The sequence below is a fragment of the Lagopus leucura genome, unplaced genomic scaffold, assembly GCF_019238085.1.
Source record: "Lagopus leucura isolate 7727_CA_CO unplaced genomic scaffold, USGS_WTPT01 34736-0_obj-0_obj, whole genome shotgun sequence".
NCBI lineage: Eukaryota > Metazoa > Chordata > Aves > Galliformes > Phasianidae > Lagopus > Lagopus leucura.
In genome coordinates this window covers 385-11,551 of record NW_024963837.1, presented here as the reverse complement: position 1 = coordinate 11,551, position 11,167 = coordinate 385, and the positions used below count along the sequence as shown (strand labels likewise).

Genomic DNA, 11,167 nt, shown 5'->3' with positions numbered 1-11,167 from the left:
CTCCTGCGGCCCCAGCCGGGCTCCTGCGGCCCCAGCCGGGCTCCTGCCGCCCCAGCCGGGCTCCTGCCGCCCCAGCCGGGCTCCTGCCGCCCCAGCCGGGCTCCTGCCGCCCCAGCCGGGCTCCTGCCGCCCCAGCCGGGCTCCTGTATCAGCACTCTGCATTCAGTACTGCTGTTCTTCCTCCCCCCGCTGCAGGAGGTGGAGCGCAACCTGCAGGACGCCATGCAGGTGTGCCGCAACGTGTTGGTGGACCCCCAGCTGGTGCCAGGAGGAGGGGCTGCAGAGATGGCGGTGTCCCACGCGCTGACGGAGAAGTCCAAAGGCATGACAGGAGTGGAGCAGTGGCCCTACAGAGCGGTGGCGCAGGCGCTGGAGGTCATCCCACGCACGCTCATCCAGAACTGCGGTGCCAGCACCATCCGTGTGCTCACCTCGCTGCGGGTGAGGCACCCGGCTCCTGTGGGGCAGCTCCTCCGGTCTGTTTCTGCTGCCCCGTGGCTCCTGTGGGGCAGCTCCTTTCCCCTGCTCCTGTGGAGCTCTTCCTCCTGCCCCCCCCAGCTCCCATGGGGGCTGATCCTTCCTCCTCCCAGGTCCTGTAGGGCACCTCCTTCCACCCCACCAGCTCCCGGGGCGTTGCTTCTCCTGCCCCCAGGTTCCTATGGGGCTGCTCCTTCCTCCTTCTGGTTCCTATGGGGCAGTTCCTCAGGCTGAGCCTGCAGCTCTTGAGCAGTTGCAGCGTTCTTTTGCGCGGTCACAGAGCTGTAGGGGTTGGGAGGGACCACTGGAGACCCCCTTTCCCCCCTGCTTAAAGCAGGTTCCTTTCATCACCGTGCACCAGAAGTGCCCCGGTGGGCTTGGATCTCTCCAGCAGAGCCCTCCCACCTCTCTGGGCTCAACTGAGATGGAGCTCCCAGCTTCCAGTTTGGTGGAGGGACCCACAGAATCATAGAATGGACCCCAAGGATCAGCGTTCCAACCCCTCTGCCTGCTGCAGCTGTCGGGATTGCAGTTGTACCCGCAGCGCCAATGTGGAATTCAGTGCTTTGTTTCAATGATGACCCCCTGGGGGTGGGCAGGGCTCAAAGCTTCCTCTGTCAGTGCTGAGGGTGGGAGAGGCGAGCGCTCACCTTTCCCTCGTGCTCAGCAACCTCTCTGTCCTCCCTGCAGGCCAAGCACACCCAGGAGGGCAGCCAGACGTGGGGGGTGAACGGGGAGAGCGGAGCCTTGGCTGACATGAAGGAGTTGGGGGTCTGGGAGCCCCTGGCTGTCAAACTGCAGACCTACAAAACGGCCGTGGAGGTGAGGAGGGGGGAGGGATGAGGAGGAGGGGGGGGGTGAGTGTCTGCTGTGTCTCCTTCTGGGGCAGGGAACGTCGCTGCTTGGTGCATGGATGAGCGCTGGGAGGGCAGCACGGCACAGCGCAGCTCAGCTCTGCGGTGCCTTCAATTTCAGCCCAGCGTGAGCGTTTGCTCCCTGGGGTTGGGTCACCGCTGGGGGCTGCCGTCCTTTCCTGGCAGTTGGGTGGAAACATTGATGCTTGCAGCTGCTGCTCTGTGGGGTGAGGGCTGCCCTTGTGTGCTTCCATCCCTCGCTTTTTGCTCTGACCGGGGCTGTGGGCTTTCCCTGCAGACCGCCGTCCTCCTGCTCCGCATCGATGACATCGTGTCGGGACACAAAAAGAAAGGCGAAGAGCACAGCAAGGCGCCAGCACCCACTGAAGCAGCCCAGGAGTAGTGGGGCAGTGGGGCCACATCTGGAGCTGCTGTTTCCCCCCCAGTCCCGAGTTGGAGCAAAGGGTCCCAAAGTCAATTGCCCAAAGTTTGGGGGGTGGGATGGGAACGTGGTGATGGGGACACACAGTGCCTGGGCACGGGGGGGAGCTGTTGGTGTTTAATTTAAGTCTGTAATTCCTTGCAGTTTGCCTCAACAATAAAAGGCATCGCACCCTGTGGGGCTCTGTTGTGAACAGCCGTGAGCTGTCTGTCTGTCCCCGTGCCCCGTCTGCTCCCCTCCCTCCATCTTTGCCATCTGTCCCCCATTTGGCGCATCCTCGTGTCCCCTGCCTGGTCCCCATCTCTCCTGCCCCGCATCCGCTCCCCATTACCCCGTTTTCTGAGCTGCCTTTCAGCCGCCTTTGGCTCCCCGTACTGAAGTTGTTGTAGGGAGTTTTAGCCCCGTTTCTCAGCAAGGCTCTGCGCTCGGCGGGTGAACGGTGCGGACCCGGGGCGGCGGTGTCCCCTACCTCCCCACCTCGGGAGGGGAGCGGCTCCTTTAAGAGCGTCCTCTTCCGGGAGGCGCGGCACCTTTGGGGGGGCGGTCACGTGATGTGCTGCACCGGAAGGAGAATGGCGGCGCCGGCGCTGGGCGCGCTGCTGCTGCTGCTGGGAGCGGCGGCGGTCGGCGGACGGGAGGTACGGGAGGGGGGGGGGGGGGGGGGGGGCGAGCGGCCCCCCCCGCCCGCCCCCCGGCCCCCCCCCCCCCCCCCCGGCGATCGGTCCGTCCGTCCGTCCTTCCTTCCTTCCCTTCCCCGCGGGGAGCGGTGACATTCGAGGCCTTTCGTCCTCCCCGATCCCGCGAATCGCGGCGTCCGTCCGTCCGTCTGTCCGTCCCTGCCTCGGTCCGTCTGTCCCTTCTTCTGTCCGTCCTTGCCTCGCTCTGTTCCTGCCTCAGTCCTTCCATCTGCTCCTTCATCCATCCCTGTCCTGCCTCCCTTCCTTCCTTCCTGTGTGCAGCCCTGCCTCTGTTCCTGCCTTGCTCCGTCTCTACTTCTGTCTGTCCATCCCTACCTCGGTCCATCTGTTCCTGTCTCCATCCACCCCTCCCTTGGTCCGTCCCTACTTCTGTCCATCCTGCCCCCATCCATCCCTACCCCAGTCTGTCTGTCCCTCCCTTGGTCCATCCATCCATCCCTCCCTCAGTCCGTCTGTCCCTACATCTGTCCATCCCTGCTTCCATCCCCCCCTGCTTCCATCTGTCCCTACATCTGTCCATCCCCGCCTCCATCCATCCTTCCCTCAGTCCGTCTGTGCCTACCCCTGTCTGTCCCTACCTCCATCCATCCCTTTCTCGGGACACCCATCCCTACCCCAGTCTGTCTGTCCCTCTCTTGGTCCATGCATCCTTCCTTCAGTCCATCTGTCCCTACATCTGTCCATCCCTACCTCCACCCATCCCTCTCTCAGCACATCCACCGCTACCCCAGTCTGTCTGTCTCTCCCTTGATCCATCCATTCCTCCCTTGGTCCGTCTGTCCCTACATCCCTACCTCTCTCCATCCCTGCCCCTGTCTGTCTGTCCGTCCCTACCTCTGCCCATCCATCCCACAGATATCAATGCAGTACAACCCCGGTTGGAACGGTTCCTCGGTTTCCTCGGTCAACGTTCTGCACGTGCGGGCGGTGGGGCGCGGCGACTCGCTGCACTACGTGTGGAGCAGCATCGGGGCCCCCTCGGTGCTGCTGGTGGCCACAAGCAGCCCCAGCAGCGCTCTGTCCATCGACTGGAGCCGCCTGCTGTCCCCTGCGCCCGCCGGCGCCGTGTGGATCGAGCCACCCGGCAGCGTGGTGCATGCGGCTGCTGTTGTCTTCACCAAGGTATGGGTGGGAGGAGAGGAGCCCCAAGTCTGTGGGGTTTGTGTGGGGTGTGTGGGGTGGTGGTGGGTCCCATCTCCCTGCTCCTGAATGAGTCCTGCAGCCCCAATGCCAAGTGGAGCCATGCAGTGATGTGGGGTTGGGTGAGGAGGAGTCCCTGCTCTGAGATGCCTCAGCTGGAGCTCAGCGTTCAGAGGTGGAGTTCTCAGTGCAGGGGAGACGGTTGGAGGGCTGCAGAAATGAGGGCTGGGATGGATTCCCCCCCCAGCTACTGCAGGTGGGGAGCTGAGGTTGTGCTGCCTGGAGAGGAGAGAGTTCTGGAGAGCTGAGAGCTGCCTGCGGGATGGAAGGGTGGGAGAAGGACAGGCTTTGCAGCAGGGCGAGGGGCAGAGGGGGGAGGTGGTTCCAGCTGTGTGGAGGTCTTCCCAGCACTGCTCTTCCCAGCAGTGGGGAGGCCTTGGCACAGGCTGCACGGGTGCACACAAAACCTGTGTGCTCCATCCCAGCAGAGCTGAGGTTGGGGATGGGGCTGTGAGCACTGGGGGGGCTGTGGGTGTCCCTGCTCACTGCTGAGGGGGAGCAGGCAGCCTCTGGGGGTCCCAACAGTAATTTCCAGAGACGTGGTGTGAAGAGATGACATCCGAAGCATCTCCTGTGCTGCAAACCAGGGGGAGTTGGCAGGGGTGAGAAGGGGGTCCTATGTGTGGGATGGAACGATCGCATACAATGGTACAGGTGGGGCTGAGCTGCTGAAGGGTGGGCCCTGCAGAGAAGGTCCTGGGGGTCCCGGTTGACCACGAGCCAGCAGTGTGGCACCGGCTTTGGTGGCCCTGAAGGCCAGTAGTGTCCTGGTTGGCTGACAGATGACCAGTGGTTAAGCACGAGCCAGCCGTGTGCCTCAATGGCCCAGAAGGCTGATGGTTCCCTGGAGGCACTGCCTGCAGAAGGGCCAGCAGGGCTGGGAGGTGCTGCTCTGCTCTGCTCTGCCCTGAGGAAGGCACTGGGCAAACCGGGAGCTGCAGGGAGAGCCCTGAGGAGGGTGACCGGGGCTTTGAGTGCTGCCTGCTGGGAACGGGCCCAGAGCCCCGGGGAGCGACGGCTGAGGGGGATCTGAGCGGTGCCGATGGATATCAGAAGAGCGGGGGGTCCCTGCGGTGCTTCCCAGCCCCCTCCCCTTCCTTCCCCCAGCTGTTTGAGTACAGCAAGGCCGATGCCTCGGAGGCGGTTTTCTACCCCTCGTACGATCTGTCGAACTTCTCCTGGGACAGCATCAACCGCACCGTGAACCACACGGCGCTGACGGCCGAACTTCGGGGCGTCCCCAACTCCGATCCCGGCAGCAGCTTCTCCAACGGCAGCTTGGCGTTCCGGGTATGGCCGGCGGGACGGGGACACCGTTCCAGAGAAGGGACGTCGCTCCCTGCCGTCCCTCTGACCCACACCTCCCCCAGGTGACTGCTTATGGAAGCGGCGGGCGCGACGGAGCGCCGCCCGGCCTCCTGCACACGGCCAACAGCTCCAAAGTGGAATTCGTCCTGGCCGGGGCGGCCCCGCGGGGCAACGGCTCGCGCTTTGTGCTGGAGGTGACCACGGTGCAGGAGAGAGGGGCGGCATCCAGGCTGCACTCGGCGCGCTCCATCGACGACGAATACACCCCCACCATCTTCAAGGTGAGCGCGGGGTGGGCGCCGTCCCTTCGGTGGCAGCGAGGGCGCAGGGGTGGGGTGCTGTGTCCCCAACCACGGCTCGTAGAATCATGGAGTCACAAGGTTGGAAACGACCTGTGAGATCATCCGGTCCAACCGCCCTGCCGTCACCTCTGCCAGCACCAAACCACGTCATGCAGCTCCTCGTCCAGGCGCCTCTTGAGCGCTGCCAGGGACGGCGGCTCCCCCACCTCCCTGGGCGGCTGTTCCACGCCTGAGAGAAAAAGTTCCTCCTCACATCCAACCTAAACCTCCTCTGCTGCGACCTGCGGCCGTTTCCCTGGGTCCTGTTTGGTACCTGGGAGAAGAGGCCAAATCCCTCCTCACCCCAGCCTCCCTTCAGGCAGCTGCAGAGCGCAGTCAGGTCTCCCCTGAGCTCCTCTTCTCCACGCTGAACCCCAGCTCCCTCAGCTGCTCCTCATCTTTGTGCTCCAGACCCCTCACCATTTCGTTGCCCTTCTCTGCACGCGCTCCAGGGCCTCAAATGTCTTTCCTGCAGTGAGGAGCCCAAAACTGAACACAGCACTGGAGGTGCGGCCTCAGCAGAGCTGGGTGCAGGGGATGCTCACCTCCCTGCTCCTGCTGGCCATTTCTAATGCAGGCCAGGATGCTGTTGGCCCTTTGGCCATCTGAGCACACTGGGCTCCTGTTCAGCCCAGCATCAACCAGCACCCCCAGGTCCTTCTCTTCTTCACACTCATCCAGCCGCTCATCCCCAAGCCTGCAGCGCTGCATGGGGTTGTCGTGCCCAAAGTGCAGCAGCCGACACTTGGCCTTGTTGAACCTCAGCCCGTTCACCTCATCCCAGCTATCCAGCCTGTCTGAATCCCTCTGAAGGGCCTCCCTGCCCTCACGCAGATCAACACCACCTCCCAGCTCAGTGCCATCCGGAAATTGAGGGCGCACTCAATGCCCTCATCCAGGTCATCAAGGGAGATATTAAAGGAGATGGGCCCCAGCACCGAGCCCTGGGGCACCACTTGAAACACGCAGCCACCAAATGAACCCCACTGACCGCAGCACGTCAGGCACGGCCCTCAGCCACTTCCTTACCCAAAGGAGCGCAGGCCAAACCAGGGCACAGGCAGCCGGTTTCCCCAGGAGAATCCTGTGAGGGAGCGAGCCAAAGGCTGCGCTGAGCTCCAGGCAAACACAGAACAGCCCTGCCCTCATCTGCCAGCTGCTCACCAGTCATAGGAGAAGGAGATGAGGTTGGGCAGGCGTGACCTGACTTTCAGGAAGCCGTGCTGGCTGGGCCTGGGGACACCTTGTATGTGTGTGACATTGCCCAGCATGTATGTGTGTGTGTGACATTGCACAGCATGTATGTGTGTGTGTGTGACATTGCACACCATGTATGTTCCATGTCCCATCCCACACCATGTTTGTTCCGTGTCACATCGCCGTTCCCCCTCCCCAGACGCTCTCGCTGGTGGCGGAGTCCCAGAACGGCAGCTCTGCCCTCAGCTTCCTGCAATGGAAGGCGACGGCGTACGGCTCACGGCACCCAACGCGTGCGGACGGCATCCAGTGCCACGCCGGAGGGCTGCGTGCTGCCAGCGACCCCCGGCTCCGCTCCGCCGTCGTCCGCGCCTACTTTGGGGACGGAGCGGGCGGCGCCTACAGCGTCAGCGCCATCAACGTCTCCTTCGGCGGCGAGGACGGCGGCGCTTACCAGGAGAAGCGCTACCTGAGCTGGTGAGCGCGGGGCTCTGGGCGGGGGGTTCTGCGCTCGCAGCCCCGCCGCTCTGCGTGCTTTGCTGCCCGCGGCAGTGCGGAGGTTTGCGCTGTTTCCTCACCGCCCGCTGGCCGTGGGACGGACGGCGCCTCCTGCTCGGTGCAGCATCCTGCCGTGACAGCCTGAAAGCCACAGAGGGAACCACCGCTGAACCGCAGCACGCTTGGGGTTGGAAAGGACCCCTATCGATCGCCTCGCTGCAGCCCCACTGCCAGCAGGGCCGGCTCCCAGCACACCGAGCCGCTCGGAGCCCCGTGGCCCCGGGGAGGGGACACCCACAGCCCCCCCGGTGACCCGTCCCAGCCTCTCCCCGCTCTCCCAGTGAAGAATTCCTTCCTAACATCCGTTCTCAACCAACCCTCTCGTAGTTTTCAACCATTCCCCCTTTATCCCGTCACTACGCAGAGCTCCGTGCAGTGATCCGTTTCGCTCCCTGCTTGCAGGTCTGCGCTGCTGGGCTTCGGGCCGCCACCCGAGGACTCTTTTTCTCCCCTCATCATCTCCATCGCGGCCGCAGCGCTGGGCGCCCCGCTGCTTCTGCTCCTGCTGGGCGCTGCCGCGTTGCTCTGTGCCAAGAGGAGACGCTACAGCGAATACGAGCCCATCAACTGAGCTGCCGCTCGGCCCGGGAAGCGAGGGAGCGATCGGAGCTGCTGCCGTCTTCACTTCTGGGGGCAGCGGACGGCCGCCCCCCCCCTCGTGCTGCTGCCTGCGCTGAGGGCGGTGCTTCCTTTCTTTCTGATGCACGCTGCCAGGGGCTGAGATCCCCGGCATCCTCCTCCTTTGGGGGCACCTCGTACTGAAGGCTGCCGCTACGAGAGTCGGCTCAGGACTGTCCTCCTGCTGGAGCCATCGGGAGACCCCGGCTGACAGCAGGAGCTGCCGCCCTTCCACTTCTGCAGCGATGGTTGGTGGCAGTGCTGCCTCACTTCCGTGTCCTCAACCACTGACTCGTCTTTGACCAAATAAAAGGGATTCCTTTTATTTGCCTTCCTGGGGCAGCGCTGCACCGTGTGGATTCGGGGGCGGCTTTTGGTGCAGCCCAAACCCACGTCGGCACCGAGCCGTTCCTGCTCACCTTCCACGCAGCGCCTCCCCGTGGGATGCGGGGCAGATCGGGGCCGAAGGGCTCTGCCTTTACGTGAGGGATGTGGAAGCAGGGCTGTGAAGGCCGGCAGCGGCAGCCCAGCTGGAGGAGCTCAGCGCGGAGAGCTGCGGGGCGCCCCGGTGCGGCCGGACGCCGATTTGTCCCAGCGCAGCAGCCCCAAACCTTCGGCCGTTGAGCCGCTCCCCGGGGCAGGGCACCAGGCAGACCGGTTTGTGAGGCCGTGCTGAACCTCCGCCAGCAGGAAGGAGTGGAGGAGGGACGCCGGGTGACGTCGGCCGTGCAACCACCAAGAAACGGGAGAATCTCCCCCCCCCCCCATCCCCAAATCAGCCGCGGAGCCGTTCAGCTGAAGGGCTTTATTGGTCCCAGGAGGAGCTCAGGCAACCCCCGCCCCTCATCCTGAGCTCACCGATCCTCCTGCTCCCCATCTCATGTGAGGTGCGCTGGGAGTCCCACGGAAGAAGTGCAGCCCCGGGATCTGCCCCCCAACCTGCCCCCAGGGCTTGCAGGGAGGCTCAGCCCCAGTACCGCAGTCTGGCTCTGCTCTGCCGGGAGCTCTCCTCAGGCTTTGCTGTCGCCACGGCCAGGAGGTTCTCAGGCTCCATGACAAACATGTTGTACAGGTTCCAGAGCAGCATGGCCAGGAGGGGCAGGAAGGTCATGGCGAAGCCGAAGGTGCGGAAGGAGCGCCCAAAGGCGTAGGAGAGCCAGTAGATCAGCCTGCAGGGGGGGCGGGGGGCTCAGCTCGGGGTGCTGGGCCCAATGAGAGCCTGCTGCAGGAAGCGGGATGGGGCGAGGACAAAGCGGCCCTTCCCCGGTGTGGGCACGGTGCAGCTGTCTGTGAGCCGGACGTGGGGGAAGGAAATGCTTACCGGGAGATGGCAAAGAGCCCCGTGAAGAGGGGGATGAGCTTGAGGAGCTCCTGCTGGAGGTATGTGGCCAGCACAGCCACGTTGAAGAAGTAGAGGATGAAGAGTTGGACGGACTGGGAGACGTAGGTCCGATGGATCTCCACCTCCCGCTGCAGCTTTCCAAAAGGCTCCAGCGCCGAGGAGCAGAGGCGTGAGATGCCGCTGACGATCATCCCTGGGGGGGGGAGAGAGAGGTGCGCTGCTGAGACGCAGCAGGGTGGGAGGAGCCACGAGAAGAGCTCAGCCCCGGCTCTGCCCGCCGCCCCCTGGATGACCCCCACCCCCAGCACTCGGGCCCAGCAGCTCACCCAGGACGATCGGGACGGTGGCGAAGGCAGCGCAGCGCAGCGTGTAGACCAGCCGTGTGCTGACGGTGGGCAGGAGCGGTGCGTCGAAGGGCAGGAAGACGTAGGCGCCGTAAATGAGGCAGGGGCAGAGGAACAGAGCCCCCACCACCGAGGCCACAGCCTTGAGGGTGGCGCTGCTGCAGAGCCCGGCACAGGGGCGGCACGGCCCCTCGGCTGGCAGCTTGGCTGCTTGCCCCTCAAAGATCAGCGGGCCCCGGAAATGCGAGGGGCTGGCAGGGAGGAAGGCCTGCTTTGGGAGGACGCTGTTGGGTCCGTCCCTGGGGGGAACACAGCCCCCCCTGCCCTCCTCCCGGGGCTGTGAGATGGGCTGCTGCTGCTTCTTCTGCTCCCCGGGTGTCCGCTCGATGCAGTGGGGGTCAATGGGCACAAAGACATGCGCTGCCATCACGGGAAGCCCGGGATCTCCCTCCCCATCAGCTTCAGGGGGGGGGGCAAGCAGGAGTTCCCTCTTCAGGGTCATCACGGGCCCCCTCAGGGCTCGAGCGCCTTTTGGTCTGTGTGGGTTCCGGCTGCCCCCGTGCGCTGTGCTGGCGCTGGTCCCACAGCAGGGTGGCATCAGGATCCCCGCGATGATCATCTGGGGCTGGAGGATCCTCATCGGGGGGGGCCGCCTTCCCCAGCTCCAGCAGAGCCACCTCCTCCAGGGGCAGCGTGGGGTCGGCAGCAGCCATGGGGCAGCGGGCTCAGTGCTGCCAGGGGTTGGGAAGCAGCTCTTCCGTATTTCAGGGCGTCAGGACAGGATTAGGCTCCCATCCCCGCCGGCTTCACACTGTGCAAGAAGAATGGGGACAGGCGAAAAGATGACAGAAATGAGAGGCTTGGGGTTACGTGCACAGCCGGGCAACAACAAGGAGGCCCCACCCGCCATGCTGCCAAACAGGGACAGCGGAGGAACTGCCTTCACCCCGCCGAAGTGCCCCAGGGTGTCTGGCTGAGGGGGGGCCATGCGGCTCCACGCCAAGCAGCAGCAGAGATATCAGTATAGGACGTGCAGGGACGCCCATAGCAGGAAGCCAGAGTTAGGCTGAGGGGCTGCGTTGGCTGCCTTTGGCGGCCAAGGGGGGCTCTGGGGCGGGAGGAGCTGCGCAGAGCAGCGCCCTGAGGCACAAATCCCCCACTCTGGGTCGTGAGTCCCAGTTTTCAGCCCACCCCGCGCCATGGGATGGGAACCAGGAAAATCCCGCTCCCCGCTTGCAAACGTCCCCGTCTCCCCCCCCCCCCCCAGAAGGCGCTCAGGGCCCAAGCTGAGCTCCGTGTTCGGCAGCCCCGATGGCGGGGACGCGGGCGGCACTTACACGGAGCGGAGCTGAGGGCGGCGGGGCCGCGGCCTGCGGAGCGCTCCGAGTCGGCCCAACTCCAACCTGTCGGACAGGTGGGCCGGGCGCAGCGGCCTCACCCAGGCGGGGCCGGGCCCACGGGCGCGGGGTGGGGCTGGGGGCCGGGCCGGGACTTCCCCAAGGGTCTGACGGGCCCGGAGCGCCGCACCCGGCGCTGTTTTTCCCACTTCGCGGTTTTTGAGAGGTTTTTGAGGGATTTTTCCCTCGGGTCTGTGGGAACGGAGGGCCCCGGCGGGCGCCCCGAGGGGCTGGGAGGCCTCAGGCGGCCGCATCCTACAGGGCTCCGCCCGCGGCGGCCGCGGCAATGGGCGTCCAGCGTCTCGGCTCGACCCTTGAAGGCCGCGCCCATACCGCTCACGGAGTGACGCTGACGTAGCCGCCATCTTTGCCATCACTAAATATTGGCACG

General features: G+C 64.9%; 3 protein-coding genes across 4 annotated transcripts in view; 2 read left to right on the top strand and 1 right to left on the bottom strand.

The window, feature by feature from the left end:
* Nucleotides 1-1,966, top strand: part of CCT3 (chaperonin containing TCP1 subunit 3) — a gene marked incomplete at its 5' end in the record, with an annotated part of 2,727 nt that extends 761 nt beyond the window's left edge. Inside the window, 3 exons of the mRNA XM_042891653.1 lie at nt 196-441; nt 1,168-1,299; nt 1,630-1,966. Coding sequence (XP_042747587.1) covers nt 196-441; nt 1,168-1,299; nt 1,630-1,734 — 483 coding nt within the window. The remainder of the gene's footprint in view (nt 1-195; nt 442-1,167; nt 1,300-1,629) is intronic.
* Nucleotides 1,967-2,324: 358 nt separating this feature from the next.
* On the top strand, nt 2,325-8,018 carry LOC122191394 (glycosylated lysosomal membrane protein). 2 transcript variants are annotated; one of them, XM_042891655.1, is made up of 6 exons: nt 2,325-2,411; nt 3,327-3,593; nt 4,779-4,961; nt 5,042-5,260; nt 6,717-6,994; nt 7,478-8,018. In XM_042891655.1, the coding sequence occupies exons 1-6, from the start codon at nt 2,325-2,327 to the stop codon at nt 7,644-7,646; spliced, it is 1,203 nt and encodes a 400-aa protein (XP_042747589.1). In that variant the 3' UTR covers nt 7,647-8,018. The 2 variants fall into 2 exon arrangements, with proteins under 2 accessions (XP_042747589.1, XP_042747588.1); XM_042891654.1 differs by lacking the exon at nt 2,325-2,411 and having other exon boundaries at nt 2,505-3,593.
* Nucleotides 8,019-8,483: 465 nt separating this feature from the next.
* TMEM79 (transmembrane protein 79) lies at nt 8,484-10,805 on the bottom strand. The gene is given in 5 exon segments (XM_042891656.1): nt 8,484-8,862; nt 9,015-9,228; nt 9,362-9,851; nt 9,853-10,190; nt 10,717-10,805. Coding segments are annotated over 4 exon segments (1,149 nt in total). The 5' UTR covers nt 10,093-10,190; nt 10,717-10,805; the 3' UTR covers nt 8,484-8,657.
* Between the last annotated feature and the right edge of the window lie 362 nt (nt 10,806-11,167).